This window comes from Suillus fuscotomentosus, assembly GCF_016647785.1.
Source record: "Suillus fuscotomentosus strain FC203 chromosome Unknown F5891scaffold_166, whole genome shotgun sequence".
Classification (NCBI taxonomy): Eukaryota; Fungi; Basidiomycota; class Agaricomycetes; order Boletales; family Suillaceae; genus Suillus; species Suillus fuscotomentosus.
This window is the reverse complement of record NW_024539678.1, coordinates 23,827-42,590: the sequence shown is the minus strand read 5'-3', so window position 1 is coordinate 42,590 and position 18,764 is coordinate 23,827. Positions and strand designations below refer to the sequence as shown.

Here is an 18,764-nt window from a genome sequence, read left to right as displayed (position 1 = left end):
TCAATGGACAAGATAGGAATAATGCACCAGCGAATCAGTAAGGACATGGGACGAATGGACGGACAATAGCGCGAAGACCTAGGAGAAGGCGCGCGAAGCGCGAAGCGCGCATAGCGCGTGCGCAGGTAAGGTGCACCTAAGTGCGCGCGAGTACGGATAAGGCGCGCGCGAGACTGGTCCTTAGGATTAGAGCTGTAGCATATAGGAATGTATGGGTAAAGGCCGGATATTCGGCATTGAGACACGCGAGTCTCTACACCAGGACCTGGAACTCAACACATAATTTAGTTAATACTTTTTGATGGTGCACAGGTTGTCTTGCAGAATGTGGAATCCGGGGTGCGAAGCTTGTGTTGCCCTACGAGAAGCCAAGTTCTGACCACCAGAATTTGAGTTAACTGTACCGAGTTCCGAGTTCCGGGACCCAGAACTCAACACATAATTTAGTTAATACTTTCCATGTTAAATGGCCAACCGAAGTTGAGATGTTTCTGAAGAGAGCAGCAGGTGCTCTCTTGACATGGCCTTTGATGGTGCTTAGGTTGTCTTGCAGAATGTGGAATACGGGGTGCGAAGCTTGTGTTGCCCTACAAGAAGCCAAGTTCCGACCACCAAAATGTGAGTCAACCGTACTCAGAGGAGGTAATAAATCAAAGTTACCGAGTTCCCAGAGCAGCAGGTGATCTCCTGACATGGCTGTGCAAAGCTTGTGTTGCCCTATGAGACACTAAATTCCGACCACCCAAATATGGGTTGACCGTACCGAGTTCTGAGTTCCGGGACCTGGGAGTTGACAAATGAATATCTGATGACCAGCACACTTCCAATCAGGTAGTATTTCATTGAGCAATGGATAATAATACATCTTTGACAGCCAAAATTATCCCAGGCTCCCTTATCTGATCCTCTCTATCTCCACCCCCTATAACATCAAAGTCCAGACATCCAGCATTCAGCATCTGATTTCTCAAGATTAACATCCAGCATGAACGGTTCTTCCCCTTCCCCTCCTGATAGCATAAACATCTGGCGCACTTGGGCCCTGACTGTGACTTATGAAGCAGGGGAATATACTGAACATAAATTCAAGGCAGAGAAGACTGGAGGAGGCCCAGTCATACCTTCCCTCAACCTAGACACTGATCTGGTGATGGCGTGTGATCACTTGGCTGATGTACTCATAAAGGCATATAAAAATCCCAGTGGGTCTTCCTGCAGATTCGGAAAATTCATTTTATCATTCAAATTCCTGCATGACAGTTCAGATGCAGATGGATATTGCAAGATATAGCAAATTGATCTCCCCGAAGGACACCGGGCATAATGAACATAGAGAGGCGAGGTTGCTTGAGAGGTGTCCTCCTGGCCATGAAGGCAAAAGGTTGGTCGACAAACCTGCCACAACTGTCAATGCATCCGGTGCCATCATTGCATGGTACCTCCCAGACACCCTGACCGACACCACCCAGGTGTGTAATATACATTGTTACTCAATGGATATTGAATATTAATGGAACCTACAGAAGGAAATCAGGGAGGCCACCGATTTGCTCGCTCCAAGCCTCGAAAAAAGTGTAAGGGCTGATGGCAATTGGCGAACTAATCAAACATTGTTCAACTGGGGCTCGGAAGATGTTGGACCAACTCCCGGATGCATCAATCTATCTCCGGCATGGTTTCAACAGGGACACGAGGTAGGATCTGATGAGATGGTGATTCTGGCAGTCATACTCACCAATCCCAAAGAATGTGTCAGATCTGGAGGTATCTGCATCATTGAAGTGACCTTCCTGCCAGAATATCCTCAAAGCCATTGCAAGGCCAGCAGCCATCACGTCTGCGGCACTCAGAGTCATGCATCCTGAGCAGTACTGGGCAGGATTGAGAACCTTGTCAAACCTTGGAAATATAGCAGTAAGCAAGGATCTGCCACAGATGCCAGAGGCCCTGCAGTACTGGGCATCCGTGTTTAACACCCTTTCCATCATTTCCAATCGGGAAACCCCCCATCATCGAGACCACATGTCCATTGCTGAATGCTTCGACATTCTCACCACCGTGGGGAACTATTCTAATGCTTGGATGACAATGCCAAGCCTTCAGCTGGAGTTCAAGTACAATTCTGGCTGTATGATTGCATTTTCTGGAAGGATTGTGAGACATGGAGTTTATGATGTGGAAGGGGATCAGATTGCTTGGGCATGGTATATGAGGGATGCTGTTCACATTTACACTGGTGTTCCATCATGTGGATGGGCTAGTGTGGATGGTCCATACAGCGTGTGAAAGATCAAACAAAGAGCAAGCATTGTGACCTATATACATTCCAACAAATGAATACCATGTACCAATAGTTATCCAGACCTCAATACTCAATTTTGAGCATTTGCAAAGTGATATGTGGGACTGAATAATTTGGATGCAAGCCTCGGTATTTGATAATTGGACCTCGGGACTTGACTTGTGGGAGTCCCGAGTGCTGGGTTACTGAGTCCTGACACCCGGACCTCAGCACATGATATTTGAGACTGGGGGAAGATGTATAAATACGCTCAAATTAACATTTGTTATTGCCATACACATTTGACAAAACCCTGAGCCCTGACATTGTGGACTCCAGACTCGACACTGTTCTGAATACCGAGTCCCGGAAGCCCAGGTCCCGATGTAGAGACTTGTGTGTCTCATGGTCTGATATGACAAGTTTTCACTAAGGAGTACATAGCACGAACTTGTAGTGTCACTCCGTGCGCTACCCGCAGCTATCCCTATATGAGGCGCAGCTTTCCCGCGCAACACGCGCGTTCCCACGCTTGAGCTCCCTATAGCACCAGCCATCCAGAAGCACCCATCCACTGTCCACCAAGCCCTCTAGTGCATATATTTCTATTTCTCTCATTTGCATATTGTTCTGTCTTTATTTTTATCATGGATTCTCACTCATATATATCTTTACATACCTACTCGGTAGCGCTTCGGCTCCACATTACAGCGCTTAGGCGCGCTATATAAGCGCCAGCAGTACATAGTACTAGGGACTTACTTTCCAACTTTTCCTACCTTTCACTTTACTTTACTTTTACTTTCACCTCTCACTTTACCTAGTACTTACTACCTAGAAAGTCACAATAGAACTCTATCCCTTTACATCTCGCACTCTCACATCTCTTGCATCATATTATCACTTAAGTCTAGTCTATCTATCATTTCCACATACGCGCACGCTTTCCTGTGCTTCGCGCTAATACGTGCGCGTGTTCCCGCGCCTTGCGTGCACCTGCGCTTTCTCACGCTTCACTTCAGCACGTACCTCTATATCTTCGCTGCACTCGCTTCCCCTTTAGGGTCGAATGCACTTGTCTCCTCAGGTAACGCAGACTAGGCAACGCATGACCTTACAACATTTTTAGATACAGTTAGGAGCTTCATTTGTTCCTCTCTGTATTGTTGTTTCTACACCGAGTCCTGAATTTCGGAGGTCAGGGTTCAGAGACCCAGAGCTTGTCAACTGTGTTGAGTGTCAGGGTATCCAGAGCATTGGAGAGAGCATGTGTCAGTATTTTGTGTTTCATGGTTCATGTTTTGTGGTTATGGAATTGGGCATCAGGGACTCGGTATTAAGAACAGTGTCGAGTTGCGACCTGGAGCTCGGCAACTGTGCTGACCTCCAAAATTCGGGACTCGGGACCCGGGGTTCAGCACTTGGGACTCGGAGCTCATGACCTGGGACTCAACACTGTTCTCAATACCGAGTCCCTGACGCCCGATTCCATAACCACGAAACATGAACCATGAAACGGAGAATACTGACAAATGCTATCTCCAATGCTCCGAATACAGTTGCCGAGCTCCGGGTCGCCGAACCCCAACCTCCGAAATTTGGGACTCAGGACCTGGGGTTCGGCACTCGGGACTTGGAGCTCGTGACCTGGGACTCAACACTGTTCTCAATACTGAGTCCCTGATGCCCGATTCCATAACCACGAAACATGAACCATGAAATGCAAAATATTGACACATGCTATCTCCAATGCTCTAGATACCCTGACACCCAACACAGTTGCTGAGCTCTGGGTCTCTGAACCCCGACCTCCGAAATTCGGGACTCGGGACCTGGGCGTCCAGGACTCGGATGTGAGATTTTTGAATGCATAGAATATGTTACATCTTGTATACAATGAAGACTGAATGGGACTACACTCCTTTGCCTTTCCTCAATTTCTCTAACATGTCAGTGTACATCTTCACCTCTCCCATCTTGGCTTTGATGCCCTGATCTTGCTCCTCCATCAATGCTTCCATGCGTCCTTTAATGAACCTCAGTCCCATAAGTGGTGGAGTCAAAGTGTTTTTCAACTTCTCTGGAAGAACCAAAGCATCATCCTCAACATTAAGCTGAAACAGATAAGTCATCAATCAAGGTAATTCAGCTAAGATCTTACCGCCCAATACTGGTAGTGAGAGATGCAGGAAGCCATTATTTCATCCCACTGCCATGGTTGATCAGGGATTGTGGTGTTTCCCATCCACCATGGACATGTATATGCGAACACAATCCGTGACGAATGTCCTGCAATTGGCTCATCATGAAATGAAAGGAGGTGGAATGAAAAGACGTCATCCGGAACCGTGTTCCAGGTTAGCATGGGATACAACTTAAGGATATAAGCGACAGGGACCGGAACCACCGACACAATATTCTGTGAAGTGGAGTACTGCAGGAGTGGTGTGACAAAAGTCTGCTCAAATTCTTAGCATTGACCAACAAAGTCATCAGGGCAGTGGTAACATACATTCATCTCCCATTGCAGCCCAGCTTTAAAATACTTGATCCGGTCAGAAGATACACCATTGTTGGCAGCTTCCATCCAATATTGAGAGATGCATGCATGGACACACGATCCAGCCATTGCCAATGTGCAGGAAATAGTTGCAAGGCTCAGCTTCAGGGGTCGGTAATGGCTTCCGGCATTCAGAGTGCCAGAGGTGGATGCAGGAGTTGCAGACATGGCTAATACAGGACTATGGCGCTGGCAATACAAGTGAAAGATGGTAAAGATGTGAAGATAAGAATCACTGATGGATGGATACAAAATTCAAACTGCGATATGGGCTGACCCGGACAATTCCTGGGCCTCAATTGTGTATGTGGAAAAAGGGACTTCATGAGAAAACAATGTTCATTCATCTCCAGCCTCTATCAACACGTTTTGTAGGTCTTGAAAAGCTGCCTGCGCATCCTGTGCGAGCAATGAATACATTTGGGATTGCCTTCCAGCATAGCATCCATGACCCGGAAGGTGTTTCTCCAATGATTCCTGCATGTGGTCGCCCCATTGGGTTGTTTTCCACAAAAAGAACTTACATGTCCAATCCATCTCCAATTTGACCAATAGCATTTCTTCCCTCCATCGATCCCATAGTGCCTTTGCCCTCAGCCAATGGACTTGGTAAACTTGGCATGGGTCCAGTCAGGTAACCACTGGATATGACATGCAAGCAGAAACTCACATTCCTCATTCCACGATTGATCAGGACCCCTGAGGTCGACTTCAACAGACCAAAACCAAGCCAAAGATTCATTTCGTTGACCTCGGGCATTTGGGTCACCCACTGCAGTGCTGATTTTGAGTTGCTCGCGAAGCAGGGGTTTGTATTTCTGAACCTGGTCTTGCCCCGGCTCAAGTTTCATTATTTGCTTCCTTGTCTTTGTATATATGCTGGCATGGAGGGAGACTGCCTGCTGCACCAACGTCACCTGGGACCAAGCTCGAGTTTTCAGGGCCTGGGATTTGGCCTGCCTAATGGTTGTTCAGAACAGGATCGCCTTGTTGCAAAGGTAAATGCGGAGATTGTGAAGGGCATCATTGGCCTGCCCTTCACGAAGCGACATCTCCAGGGGAATCAGATCCTCTGCCATGCATCGTCTGCATCTATCAACTCCCAGGTTTGATGGCAATGGGATTACAGTGAGCTCGGGAGAGTTTGTCCATGTATGAGATGTCTCTGTGAAATACGCCAGGTCATCATTGAGATAATCTAGAATGTCTATGTCCAAGTCCTCAGGTTCATCATCTGCATCAAATCCCTCCCCGAGATGTGTTAGAGCAGACCAAGCAAATCCATCTATCTGGCCTTGGAGCCGATCCCATTGATGGGCAATGTCTAATCTCTGTGTCTTGGTGGATCTTCTTCCGATCCTTCGGACCTCAATGAGCAATGCAATCTGAGCCTCTTCAATTGCTAACCCTGTTGATATCCATGTTGCCACAGATCTGCGAGAGGGTGCTGCATTGTGGGTGTTACCCTCCTCTAACAATCTAAGCTCAATCTCCTTTTGCTAGGTGCTGAGTGCAATATTAATTCAGACCTTGATGGAGACAATGGAGCTCAATGTACCCTTTTTGATATTGATCTCATATTTATCCATGGCTGAAGGATCATTCAATCTGCTTGACTGAGCTATCCTCTCCCTGGCTAACCATTCTGTCTTCAAATGTGAGGGTGCTGCTTCATCGAGTCTGTCGAATGCCTTTCCACTTTCCGAGATGCCATTCCTAGCCAGTTTGTATTTCCGGCATAGAGTCCTTTTCATGCAAATCATCTTGCAGAAATTGGAGTCATTCATCTGATAATCAAGGCATTCCTTTCAGTGGGGAGATGACATTACCCGAGCAGCAGGGGAGATCAGATTGAGCCATGCCCATAGCATCTCCATGATCTCTCCATCGATCCAACCAATGCCTTCAATAAAGTTAGAAGCATATTGGACATAGCAGCTGTCCTGATGGTCATGAACGTGCCACAACCCAATTCCGGGAATGATGGTTAGTTGTGGTGCCATTTCTAGAAATCAACATCAATCCACCCAAACCCGAAAGTGTTTGTTGTATTGACAATTAATATCATAGAAGGTGACAGCCCTGGTGATGCCTTCCATATTGTGCCGGGAAGCCTCACAAAGGGCGTAGTCCATGTTCATTTGTCTGCAAGTGACCCATGGTTAACTCGTGAATGGGGAATGGTGGATGTGGCTTGCCTTTCGCCTTTCTGAAAATCCACCATGGAGTGAGGGACAAGGCAACCGTGTCTGGCACAGGCAACTCCCCCGATACTGGTGGACTCCAGCTTGTGCTGAGCAGCATTAGCTTGATTTACTGCCCGGTGATTGTTGCAGCTTGATTTTTCCACTGTGTCAGCAGCCTCTGCCAGATGCATTTTATACCTGTCCTTTCCTATCATGAATCCAAGCCCATCGGACAGCCAAACTTCATCGAATGGCTTAATGGGATGCAGATGTTCAGCTTTGAAATTTCCATCCATTACAAATGACCGGATGTATTTCCAGCTTGGATCGCTAGTATTATTATGGAGGCCACAGCGGTTGAGAATAGGACTCACTCATCAAGAGATTCATCCTCTGACAACAGCACATCAATCCCAGGCTGAGGACATGCCGGGCAAAATAATGCGAGTTCTCCTGTGCTCAGGTTATCAGAACGATGGCCAAAGCCATGCCATTTCATTGTCTTCAACTGCCTTCACTGTCAAACGACCCTCATGAGCTCTCTGTATCGGTCCTTGCAATATGCTTTGTCAATATGATGTCCAGTAGATGAAGAGGGTAAGGCATTACCGGAACAAGGTGTGGAAACATGCTGGAGGTCATTTGCCGGAGCTTGCTGTAATAGTTCATCGCCGAGGTGCCACATTCAAGGCTGTCCAGTAGAAAATCATTGAGCACTCTGAAGGTGAACACAGTCTTTGGCCTGTTAAAAGATGCAGGGAAAAATCTGTGTCGAAACATTTGAATGTCCGGACTCATGGCATTCAGACATTCACAGCATCGAACCTCCATGCAATGAACTCCGGACTTGTTGACAATGACCATGGTGTTTTCCTTTGGCTAAAACTCAGGTCCGGACACAAATGGCAGATCTTCAGACTCGAGCAGGTCTTCGGGTTCATCTTCTTCAAACAAATTCCACCGATTGGTGACTGCCGGACATTGTTTGCCATCATGGCCAAGGTATATAATGAGTCCCACATGAGCTAGACAACTCCGCTTGAAGAATCACCCATTCCATTGACTGATCCAGTGGAAAGGATTGCTATGATGTTGACTCCTGCAACAGCACGTGCAATAGAGTGGCTTGCCAAGACAATCTTGACATTTGTACACCCCATCCTGTTGGCAGATGATGCATCTCCTGTCTTCTGGTGGAGCTTCTCGATCAAGAAGGTGATGTAGATATGATTCCTGCCTTGGCAGCCATTGCCTGAGGTAGTCATTTTGACTCTGTATTTTTGAATGCTTAGCCATAGTTTGAATGACACTCCAACATTGTACATGAACTTGCCATGGTTTTTGGGAGTTGCAAAGGCTCAAATGAGCCTTGATCCTGCTCGTAAGTATTGTCAGGAAAGTCTTCCTAAGGAGGTGGTGCCTCAACAGGCTGAATTGTTGGTGATTCTGGGGGAGAGTTAGGCATGGACCTGTAGGCATGTCACCTCGTGCTTGCAAGTGGGACCTTGATCCAAGTCTTCCTACCTTTGCTGCCCCTTGCTTCCACCCTATGAGATTTTTGCACTGGGGTGCATCTACCTATCTTCATCTTGTTTATTAATGTTGCAAGCAAGGCATCAGCTCAGGTGTAATGAATTGTTATTGCAATATGATGTGGTGCAGTCCTGTTGGCGCATTACAAATTCATTTCCATTAATGGCTTTGGGTCCAATATGGGCCGATTAACCTATCATTAGGCTTTGCTCGAAGTTCAACTTTGCACAATTCATTAATACTTCCATCTTGCAAATCCTTAGCCATTTCTGCATTCTGATTCACTATGGCAAGAACAGGTCATTCCACCAACACAACTTCCGGAAGACACAGGATGCGTCAACCACAGTCTCAGAAGCTCATGGACAAGGAGATTTTGGAGTTGAAGAACTACCTTCCTGAGTGGACTGCTGCCGAAAGGAGTGAGAAGTGAGCAATTTTCACTGCCATAGCAAGGGCAGCCAGGTTGTTTGCTCCTAAGTTGGACCAAAAACAATGGAAAAAGAGGAAGCAGGTGAGGCTTCTTTGTTGTGTGGAAAAACTAAATTTTCAACATCACATTCTTTCATCAACTCTTAGGTGTACAAGACTTGGTTGTTCAACAATAAGAAAAAGAAGAAAAGGAAGGACATGATCAAGTATGGGAGGAAATGGACTCCCAGGATGGTGGTCTACCAGCAGAAACATGAAGAGGTGCTGAAGAGGATTGAGGACGAGTCCGGGGTAAAGCCAGGAGATCCTGGTATGTTCAAACATTATCAGGCAGCGGTGAAGAGAGTCATGGCTGAATTGGATGATGACAAGTTGGAGAAGGCAAAAGAAACAGCTGAAGAGTGGTCCAACAACTGTCCGCCTCCGGAGATACAAGCACAAGTGGCTCGTAAGAAGGGTCCGGCATATATGGAGCACTTTTCGAACAAGATGTGGAGGCAATGTGGGATGAGAGTGTTTGTGATGTCGGCTTGGAAGAATGAAAAGGGTGAGGTGCTGTTCAGGATGTGAGTACATTTATCCATTGATGGAGATCTTTAGTCTCAAAATATTCATGCAGGCATGATGATAATGAGGCCTTAGGAGATGGGGACAGCTTCATGAAGATGAAGGACTGGGAGGACATCGAGCCAGTGTGGCAGGAGTATGCACAGGAACAGTTTGGTGAGTGTTTGAACCATGTCTACCAGATTGAAAATGTTGAGCATCACGATGATAGGCACCAGGGCACGGGATGGAGGACATCAGGTCAAGGGAGGTCGAAACAAATTCGAAAACTAGCCTTCGAACTCAAAATGGACAGGGAGGGTATGCCACTCCTTCCAGACATCACCGACACCAAACTTGAGGAGAAGAAGGCCATAGTGAGGGCCTTTCTTACATTGCACTATCGTGAGTTTGTTGTCACATCACCTGACAGATTGTTCAATGCATGGACAAAGGGATATGCTCTGGGAAGGACAAGGCGGTTGTGCCATGGAGTGTCATTGTACAAAGTCAGGATGACTTCATGGCCCAGACATATCTTCCGGTGGATGTTGACTTGAAGGAACCTTCGAAGCTGCAAATTTGGGACACCACTACCTTGCTCCATTTCTGGCGCACTCGGCAGGAAACAGGCAAAGGTCCCACATTTCTGTTCAAAGCATGGAAGAACAAAGATGGGGACATGATACCATCTGTCATATCTGGCAACTCGCCCTCTCCTCAGACTCGTATAGTGAGAAGGCAGCCGAGGGTTACCATCCAAAGGCCTCGGGAGTCATCGACAGAAGCTGAGAGTGATAAGGAGAGTGCTACTCATCATATGGAGCATGATGTGGATGATGACCTGGCTGACAGGAGACCTCCACTGAAGAAACACAGGACAGGAGGTCCTACACCCAGAGGGCCGGCAGTCCCATGTGCAATTCCAAAGCCTTGCCCAGCCAAGCCGGCCAAAAAAGGTGCATTACTGACATCACAAATGGGAGACCTCCTTGCTGGGTTAACTGAAGACGTGACGGGCGAGGTTAGAGATGATGTTGAAATGGAAGAGAGTATCACGCCGCCGGCACAGAAAAGGAGGCGGGGCACTCAAGTCACTGTTGAACCATCCACCAGGACGACCCAGAGTGAGTTGCAAATGCCAGTAGACAGTACACATAGAGTAACAGAGCATGGGGACGCACTTAATGTACATATATATTCCTGCCCTCATGTGTAATGTCATATGTGCTATTATGTATATGTCAAAGTACTAATGACCTAATTGTAAATCCCAAATCTCAAGTACCAAGGCCCAAGTACCAAACCCCGAGTACTGAACCCCAAACACCGGGCACTGAGTACCAAGTACCAAGTACCAAGTACCAAGTACCGAGTACCGAGTACCGAGTACTGAGCACCGAGCACCGGGACCGAGCACAGCAAGCCGGGCAGCGAGTACTGGGTAGGTAGAGTATATAAGTACCAAGGACTACCTACTGAGTAGGTACAGTATACAAGTACCAAGTGTTAAGTACTTAGCAGGTAAAGTATACTGCAATGTGTCTACTATCAGACATTGATCAATATTTACATGTTACTTGAGTCCTCAAAGGCCTCAATGAGGGTATCTAACACCTTCAGCATTTTGGAGGTTGACTCCCTTACCCTTTGCATCCTCTGGAGGTCAGCATCTGCTTTCCACAGCTTGTCGCATGTTTCAGCCCATGCCATCCTGAATGGTCTGTCAGCCTCAAGAATTTGTGCTACTGTAGGGGCAGGAAGATCTCCATGACGCTGTTGGTAATCACCCAGGCGATCTACAATTGATTGAACTTGCAGGATATTAGCAGAGATAAATAATCAAATGTTGCATACTTACTTTCAGCTTGATCATAAGATCCGATTGGCATGAACTCCTGAACCATGGCATGCAGTGCTTCATTGTCGAGTTCCGGCTCAGGCAATTGATGTTCGGCAGTTTCTGAAATAGCTTGGGAGATAACATGAGTAAAGAACATGAAATGATATGACTATACCTATAAGGCATGGGTGCCTCTGGTACAACCGAAGTGGCCGGATGAGGCTCCGGAGTCGATTCATTCACTGGGGAAATGCCATGAAAGGTGAACATGGGATAGAAAGAATGACCTCACCAGCCATAGGAAAATCGGATACAACTGGAGCATCATCAGACGAAATCAAGGTATCCTCCGGACCAAGATACAAGTCCGGGTCATCGTAAAGGGCCAGTCCATCCGCCACAGCTGGAGATGATGGATCTGGAAGTATGTGATGAATTTGCACATGTGGAATATGTACATTTGAATTGGAAAACATACTGGGAATCCCATTCAACACATCCAAACCACCAGACGACCCAGAATCAGAGTCTAACTCATCATCTGGCCCAAGGTATATATCATCTAATGGATCTAAACCATGTCAGATAAATTGACTGAAATCAGAAAAAACAAAACATACCAAGGGACATCTGGGACTGGGAGGACTCATCCACATCCATTGAAGTGAATTCAGTGACTGGAGGGTCATGAAATCTGACCCCAGGTTGAGAGCTCATGATATCTGATGAGCTGATGAACTGATGAACTGATTGATAACTGATAACATCGAAGTTCAACAGATGGCCGGCGATTGCCGAAAGTTGAACCATGACCAAAAAAACACAAACAATGAATGATTTTCAACATTGTCCTTCAATTGTATTGTTTCTTTGAAACTTCATTCTAGTGATAACAGATTTCACCCTGCTTTCAACATTCTCACATCTGTCAACTCCATCCAAATGTCTACTCAAGTTCAATCTTCATTGGCCAACCTCAAGGCATCCACTACTCAACTTGTGGGCATCATTGCTGGCACCTTGCACATCCCGGCCAGCTCAGTGGACGTTTACCTTGCTCTGACAAAGCATGTCACCACTCTTTTGGTATGTTGAACTCATTAAATTAGTGTAGCATTAATGTTTCTAATGTCTGGGTAGGCTGACATCATCCGGGCCTATGAGAAAGGGGAATACATCCCTGGAATTGTGGTGTCCTGCTCTAAGGAGCTGATGAGGGTGCGTTCCATGACTCCCCGGGCATTGCCCAACTGGCACAGCATTGGCCATGATGACCCCTGGGTGGCTAGACACGCCTGGCGCAAGCAAGTCCGTGCCTGGGAGGCGTTGGGTGACAATTCCTGTGATCTCCCTGTTGTTCCTAACATTTCCACTGGCCCACTGACTGTCAACCTTCCGTCTCCACCTGTCCCTTCACCTGCACCTGTCCCTTCCCCCACCCCTGTCATTCCCTCACCTCCGGTCATCGCTGGACCTTCCGGCAAGACGACCTCCGAGGTCCGGGACAAAGGAAAAGGCAAGGCCACCTCCATCGACCTGGAGCCGGAAGTTGGGGGAGCAACAAGAGGAAGTCTCCAATGATTTCTGGACACTCCTCCCAACCTCCAAAGTTGGTGATGAAGGCACACAAGCGTGTCAAGTCAACTCAACTCCCCAAGTTGAAGCCGTTTGTAGAGTCGGAAGATGATGAAGACCCAATTGTTCAGGTATGTGTTCTGGCTTATTTGTGACATGCTCTCAATTTGTTGCAGCCAATTTCGTGTGGAGTGCCAGAGGTCATCCTTCCCCAGCGCTCCACCATTGTTGTAAGGAAGCCCCAGTCGCCTCGGTCACCTGGTTCCCCCAAGAAGCAATCATTTGGGCCTGCTTCGGTAAGTCTGATTTATCTGTTTGGACCTTAAATATATGCTCATGTGTCCACAGCTGACTGCCAGCAGTTGTCCGGAGGTCATGGTGAGTCATTTGGACTTGTCTGGACCTCCCATGTATAATTGTCACTCATTCCCATTACATTAGAAATCTCCCATCAGTCGTCCATCTCCCATCAGTCATCCGGAGGCTCGGGTAAGTCTTAGAAGTTCTCCAGAAACTCAAATGTGTATTAACAATCTGTCAGACAACCTCCGGCAGTCGTCAGGAAGTTGAGGAGCCCTCTGAAGATACTTCCAGTGCTTCGGATGGTGACCTGCCGGCCAATACCACATTTGATATCACCATTCCCGGCCCAGTGAGTACTCCAATTAATTCCCCTTCGTCCATCTACTAACAGATACCACAGAACAACCCCTGCCATTATTGTGTCAAGGAGAATTGGCCCTGTGCAACTTGTTTGGACAAGAGGACCAGTCTCCCCTGCTTGTCTTGCATCTGCTGCTCCACCAAGAAGATCAGATGCAACCCTGCATCTCTGGGATCCCCACCCAAACAGATCCGAGGGAAGTCTACCACCGGCCAGATGCATTCCAAGACACCTGCCCTGCTTCATCCAATGCTCCGTCTCCCTCCTGGTCAAGGGCCCGAACTCATAGTCAATCTCATGGCCCGTCCCGACCTCCGGCCATCCCTGCTGCAACTACACCCCAGGTGCAGTCATGTGGTCACAGCAAGACCATCACCATCAAGAAGACACCTGCACCTGCACCTGCACCTGTCCCTGCACCTGTCCCTGCACCTGCGCCAGCTGGTAAGTCACCCAAACCTTTGATGACCGGCTGACCTAATTTTTTACTTAGCAGTCAGGTCTTCCAGCATTGCAGTGTCTCATGCAGCACTCGATGTTCCCATGCCGGATCTCCATTCCATGGCAATTGCAATTCGGGATGGTGCAGCTCGCATCGCGATTCTTGAGGCTCGGGTGCAGGAGCAGGATGCTAAGATTGATACCCTGCAATGCCTCCATGAGAGCCTCCAGCGCACAGTGATCGACCAGCACCCTTCATTTTCACTTCGGGACACACCGGCCGATGCATCAATGTTGCTTGATCAAGGAGGTCCCCCCTGTCCATGTCACCCCTCCCCTCTGCACTTTCCAACCTCATTGATTTGAACATTTCAGTGATGGAACCCACACCCTTGACGCCTGAGCATGGATCTGCTATGGTAGGTCCCATGGTTGAGCCCACCCAAGTTCAGCCTGAGGGTCCACAATCCTCCGGCGAAATTGTGCTCCAGGATGAACCAGGCAACCTCTTGCCAGAATCCTCCAGCGATATTGTGGTCCCTAATGAACCAGGTAACCTCCTGCCAGAATATGCTTCTTCTGATGAGGAGATGGATGTTGAGGGAAAGGTTGATCTTCCTGGTGAGGAGGTTGAAATGGCTACATAATTGCTCAGTGATAGATGTACATAAATCTTTTTCAATGCATGTTACCTATGCCACAATTGAATGATTCAATGATCAGTCCCGATATCCAGAACTCGAAACTGTAGATTGAGGTAGATATCACCCAAAACCTAAACACCTGAATGTCAAATTATCAGTGCCGAACCCTGAGTCCCGGGTGCTGGGTGCTGAGTCCCGAAATTCGGAACTAAGGATTTGACATTTGAGATGAACAACATCTCTCAGACAATGTTTAAATCAACCTACGTATATCTGTAAACATTTTACTAACCCCCAATCCCCAAACCAAGATGTACCAACCCCTGAACCCCAAAACCCGAGACTGCCAGGTCTCGGGTTTCGGAGTTCGGGGGTCCAGAACTCGGAACCCGGTATGTAGAACAAAAATATTTTTTAAAAATGGGTAAATCAATGTGTTTGTTAATAAACTCGATTGTCAATCAAATTTTATTGATCTCCCCAAAACCCAAGACCCGGCAGTCTCAGGTTTCGGGGTTCGGGGGTTGGTACATCTCGGTTTGGGGTTTGGCACTGAAAATTTGACATATATATTTTTGTGAGTGTTGTGCTTCTGGTGTCCATGCTTAGAAATAGGATATGTTGCACACCAGGGTTCAGGTGTGGGGTTTTTCCACTTCAGTCCTCGATTATTGCTCAATGCCACACATGGTCGATTCATGTTTTTGTGCTTAGGGGTTTAGACTTGGTGGTCAATGGTAGGTATATGCACTTATAGTGTACATGTATCCTATGTGTTTGATTCGCTGGTGGCTACATCAGCTGTATGTCTTGATGGAACATATCTAGGCTCACCCATATATGTACCCATCTATGTACAATTCCCCCACGTCAGCCCACCCATCTATGTATTATCCCCCACCTCGGCCCACCCGTCTATGTAATACATCCTATGTTGGCCCACCCATCTATATAATACATCCTACGTCGGCCCACCCATCTATATAATTATACCCCACCTCGGCCCACCTGTCTATGTAATAAATATTTTATCGTACCTTCAGCCCACCCATCTATTTGATATCCCTTTCGTCGGCCCACCTGTATATGTAATACTTTTCATGTCGGCCCACTTGTATATGTAATACACCCCACATCAGCCCACCCATCTATGTAATATTCCCCTTGTCAGCCCGCCTGTCTATATAACAATATTTGCCTTACATCTCTCTTCAGCCCAGCTGTCTATAATATCCTACTCTACATATTACCCAGATGGGCCCACCCATCTCCATGAATGATCATATTCCTCCGGCCCATCCGTCAACATCAAGGATATATATATCATTGGCATACATGGGCACACCCATCTCCATCAGAAATAATATGTGTCCCGGCCCATCCGTCATCATCGAGAATATACATAACATGGGTCCATGATCTGCTGGCCCGTCTCATACGGGATATTATGGAGGTTGGGTGGCCCATATAATACGGAATTTGTCACTGAAGGGGCTCTGGTTACATCCAAGTTGATAGTGACTAATATTAATGGGATTAAAGATCACATAAGGCGCTGCTGAAAGAGTCATACCAGGGTTCTGATAGGCATCGGCTAGGGTACTAGCCAGTTTTGAGCATGCCATGAGCATGACAAAATCTAGTTCGAGCGGAGGAATAGCATTGGGCCATCCGCTGATCAGTGCAAGGAACTGGCGAGAGACATATTCACTAGCAATATGGGTTGTGGCCAAGGCCCAGTCAGGAGGAATATGAATCATGGCTTCTATATAATGTACTAGGCATTGTGATTATATATGTCTGGCAGCAAACTGGTTACATAAATCTGGCGGCACATCGGTTACATAAAATACACAAAGAGTGACTGCCATATCAACTAACAAAATTGATAACATGAGGATCAACATAAGGAGGCATGCATACTGTGCATTGTCTTGATCTAATTCCCTATATGTAATGAAATCAGTGAAATGTGAAGGGGACCAGTGGTCATCCTGTAGATGCATGTGCCACATGCTTGCCGAGCTGGTGTTTGACAAGGTCACAGCGCAAGCACCGCCGCAATTAGTGCCTGGTGTCGCCGGCAACTTTATATTTGTAAATTTGCAGAGCCAGTATTCAACAATGAAACAGTGCCTGTGGCCAAAGCAGAGTAGCAGCTGTTTAACACCATTTCCTTAACATACCTCACCAGGTGATCCCTCGCCACATATTCATGCATGGGTCAGCTGCTGCCGGTGACAATCCATACCCTGCAGTATTATGTTTGGCAGTGCCACAGGCCTTGTACTATGTCACCGGCATGCATGCATAGTGAGGTATTCTATGGAAGCATGGGGCAATCACCCTGCAACATTAGTTTCAGCAGTGCCACAGCTGCCCTCCTGTGGTGATCCCAAAATATGCAAAACTGTCAGTGAGTGTTTATGGGCCCACCCCTCACCATCGAGTAGAACCTACCAGACATAGCCTATGCATCATAATACCACTATCTTATATATTTTTGTATTCCATAATATATATATAGTAGGCCCACCCTTGAGCCTCAGTTATTTTTAGCCTCTGGCCCACCCACTATACTGGGGTACAATTCCATATGTGGGCCCATGGTGGGTTGGCCCGAGTTTTAGGGAGCATTGTCAACATGGGCTGTCCTATAGGTAGGGAGATATGTCACTGCATTATGTGGTTGATTGAGCTTGCTATCGAGTTTGTCCATCGCTGGTATCACAGCTGCAATGCTCGCTGAGTCCTGAGAGAAGAACAAGGTAGCCTTCTTGTATTGCTAGTGGATCGAAAAGGATCGAAATAAGTGAGACAAGGAAATATGAATGATGAGGAAGACCTACAGAGAGAACTGTGATGAGGTCAGCAACAATTTTCCACTCATTGTCATCCAATTCATATTTTTTAGCTCGCTTGAGGTTTTTATCACTTGTTATGCGATCAATGGGTTATCAAGGCTTGCGAGCTTCATTGTTTGAGTATCATTTGCAGTCGCATTATCAGCATTAACTGCAAGAATCTGTAATCTTCAAGTTAGCATGATTTCTGCAATATTTAGAATCAGCTTACTCTCTTTGTTAGCCCGAAGTGTTCAAGCATTGCTTGAAAGGCTTTTGCCATCGCAGCACTGGTATGTGACTAAGATGTGAAGATTGGTGGAGCATTTGATATGGATGGCCTGCAACGTACCTTGGCAACTTCAATGATGTCGAGTAGAAATGAAAACATTTTACCCTCATACTCGAGGTGGACTGTCCACGCTACAAAGGCACAATGGTTGGATAAAGTCCAAGCATCTGTGGCAAAGTGTAAGCGTCCAGGGTGATCCTAACCATTGTGTTAGCCAAATATCTGATATCAGCAAAAGGCTTACATGGAGAAGCTGTCCGATGTGTTCACTGCACTTCTCAATTGCTACTTTAATATTGTGGGACAGTACATCAGGTGATAGAAGTTCAATATTTGAGTGACCTGCACAAAGAAGCTCGCGGAGTTCACAGTCATTGATTATATTGACTGGGCGATTACTTTCAGTGATCCATTTCACAAGACAAGCACTGAAACCATTGTTAGCATGTAAAAGTACACAGATTTAGATCATTTACCAAACTTCCGGATTTTTGTGTGTCCGATGGGAGTAATGGACTGGCTGTTGGCCTTGGCGTGCAAATGCTGCATAGACAGAGCCACTATTAACACCAGCATCTTTGCCCTTCATGGCATTGTTGACAGCATCCTCGCCAAAGCATCCGATGGCATGGTGCTTCAGATTAGTGGTCAAAGACTTATCCTTTGTATCCTGATAATGGTGCACACCACCTAAAGCTGTCTTACACTTCCATGCACCACATGGGAAAAAATGACACAAGCAGCCATTGTGGTATTGGACTGTAACATCAGCTGAAAAGAAGCTATAGATAGGTGACCGCCAAGTCTTCTGGAGAGCGTCTGTATCATCACCTAATCAGATATGCAAAAATCGATGAAAAGAAACACACCAAGATCTGCAGTGGGATCAGGATCAGGATCAGATGCACCTGTCATTGTTTTGTT

The 18,764-nt window shown here is 46.8% G+C and overlaps 2 protein-coding genes across 2 annotated transcripts; both read right to left on the bottom strand.

Moving 5' to 3' along the window:
- Positions 1 to 4,194: 4,194 nt before the first annotated feature.
- F5891DRAFT_1198848 (uncharacterized protein) lies at positions 4,195 to 5,009 on the bottom strand (the record flags this gene model as incomplete). The annotated part of the gene is made up of 3 exons (XM_041368682.1): positions 4,195 to 4,395; positions 4,443 to 4,739; positions 4,794 to 5,009. The coding sequence occupies 3 exons, from the start codon at positions 5,007 to 5,009 to the stop codon at positions 4,195 to 4,197; spliced, it is 714 nt and encodes a 237-aa protein (XP_041217351.1).
- A 171-nt stretch (positions 5,010 to 5,180) lies between these two features.
- Positions 5,181 to 5,692, bottom strand: F5891DRAFT_1198847 (uncharacterized protein; the record flags this gene model as incomplete). Its single annotated transcript, XM_041368681.1, has 2 exons — positions 5,181 to 5,455; positions 5,512 to 5,692. 2 exons carry the CDS (start codon positions 5,690 to 5,692, stop codon positions 5,181 to 5,183), a joined length of 456 nt encoding a protein of 151 aa, XP_041217350.1.
- Positions 5,693 to 18,764: the final 13,072 nt, after the last annotated feature.